This window comes from Anarrhichthys ocellatus, unplaced genomic scaffold, assembly GCF_004355925.1.
Source record: "Anarrhichthys ocellatus isolate YVR2014 unplaced genomic scaffold, GSC_Weel_1.0 scaffold191, whole genome shotgun sequence".
Lineage (NCBI taxonomy): Eukaryota > Metazoa > Chordata > Actinopteri > Perciformes > Anarhichadidae > Anarrhichthys > Anarrhichthys ocellatus.
Window position 1 is genome coordinate 184901 of NW_022280221.1, and position 2024 is coordinate 186924.

Here is a 2024-nt window from a genome sequence, read left to right on the forward strand (position 1 = left end):
CCCCCCCCCCCCCCCCTCCAGGCTCAGCCCCTACGAGTGGTACAACCCTCACCCGTGCCTGCGGGAGCGGCGGGACGTCCTGGAGAACCAGTACACGTTGGGCAACAGTCTGTGGTTCCCAGTGGGCGGCTTCATGCAGCAGGGCTCAGAGATCATGCCTCGAGCTCTGTCCACCCGCTGCGTCAGCGGAGTCTGGTGCGTACAGCTCAGTGCCCTCACTGACAGCTACTGTAGATGTGTGTGAGTGCTGTTTAACACGTGGATCTCTGGGAGGTTTCTCTGAACGCTGACTGGCTTTTAGCTCCATGTTTGCATGCAGCACACGCGGCGCTGTTGGTTGAGCACGTCCATGGAAATGAACCTTCTCTCTGTCGCTCTTTAGACCCAGGAAATCCAACTACATATTAAATATGTAAGAGAGACGTAGCATCTCTTTCTGTACGATGTTCCAGCTCTGCTTGGATGGACACCGACACCATTTGTGGTTGAGATGACAAACACAGAGCAGAGAAAAAAGACAAAAGGTTGTCGAGTCACACCGATCTGATGCCACCTGATCTCATGGGAAGGCGTAGAAATAGAACGACAGTTTTTGCGTGTCATGATTTTAGGCGTTTCAGGTGTCATTTTAAGCCACGTTGTTACGGTGAAACGTGTCATCATACGTTCCTTTAATATCTTACAAAAAAGTTAGTCTTTTTTGCTTTTTTCTACAAAAGTCCAGCAACGTTCGCATCAGTCTTTTTCAAAATAAACTTACAAAAAATAACTACAGAAGTACCGTTATTTAAGTACGCAAATAAACGTTCACTTCTCGTTTCACACGGGAACAAGCAGCTGGAGGATCGCTGTTTGTTGACCAATCCATATTGCGGTCTTCATACTTCCTTGCTTATGATTACATGGATAACATAAGATAAACATAAGATTTTCTGGGATATCTACCAATTACGGCGCTTTTTTTCATGTGTTTAGCTACAAATGCTGGATGAGACCAACGGTTAGGTTGAGGAAGAACATCATGGCTTAAAATTGGTACGTAAACTAAGTCAAAAGCAAACAATGTAACATAAATACTGAAAACACATCACAAACATCGCTTTCGTAACTTCAAAATAACATTTTGGGACAGGAACACAGGCCTCCTAGGCTGTTCCATGGAAACACTTTGTGAATGATGTTGGTGGTGTCGCGGCGGCTCGTCTCTCTCCTCCTTTAGCTGAACATTAGCTGAAGGTGAACAGATGGTTTGGTGTCTCTCATGTGGAAATGATGATGTCAGTTTCTCTTCCTGTTTAGTTTCCGCTCCTCTAATGTCCTCTGTCCTCCTCCGAGCGGCATCTGACCTCCATTTTTCTGCAGATTTCCCAGCAGCTTATAAATGTGATAAAATCCTCAAGTCGTTCGTGCCGAGCTGTGTTGCACCGTGTTTCACATATTCATGGTTAGATGAAGTTTGTCTGGTTTCTTTTGGTAATGCTTTATTTTTACAGATTGGTTATTTCCCAGAAATGTAGTCACTTTAACCCCAAGCACATTTTTATTATTATTATTTATTATTAGAAACTATATTCCCAATGTTTGATTTTACGTTTGTTTATTTGATAAAATGTTGTTGTTACAAACAGACAATCTCCTTTTAAAGCAGTGACGAGCTGTCATTTCCTCATCTAGAAACATTAACTTCAACAAGAGGGATATTCAAACCAAACCTCCGTCCTCCTGCTGGCTGTGGAGACTGAAGTTACAATTAGTCCTCCAATTTGTCCTCTCCTGTCCCCTCCTTCTCCTCCTGTTTTTTCCTCCTCTCCTCTCCTCACCTCCCTCCCTTATTCCCAGTAGCTGCAGTCAGACAGATGGTGGAATGATGCTGGAGGGAATGGAGGGGCCATCGGCATTATGTCTCTGACAGCTCTCAGCCTCGCTGAGCACTTAGGCCGAAAAAAGCTCATAGTGGCGGTGGCACGAATTTCAACATACTGATCTCTGTCTGTCTGTCTGTCTGTCTGTCTGTCTGTCTGTCT

General features: G+C 44.8%; 1 protein-coding gene across 1 annotated transcript in view; it reads left to right on the forward strand.

Annotated features, from left to right (window-relative positions):
- LOC116400698 (uncharacterized) overlaps nt 1-2024 on the forward strand; it is an 83809-nt gene that overhangs the window by 70158 nt on the left and 11627 nt on the right. Inside the window, exon 7 of the mRNA XM_031878656.1 lies at nt 22-195. Within this exon, the coding sequence (XP_031734516.1) occupies nt 22-195 (174 nt within the window). The remainder of the gene's footprint in view (nt 1-21; nt 196-2024) is intronic.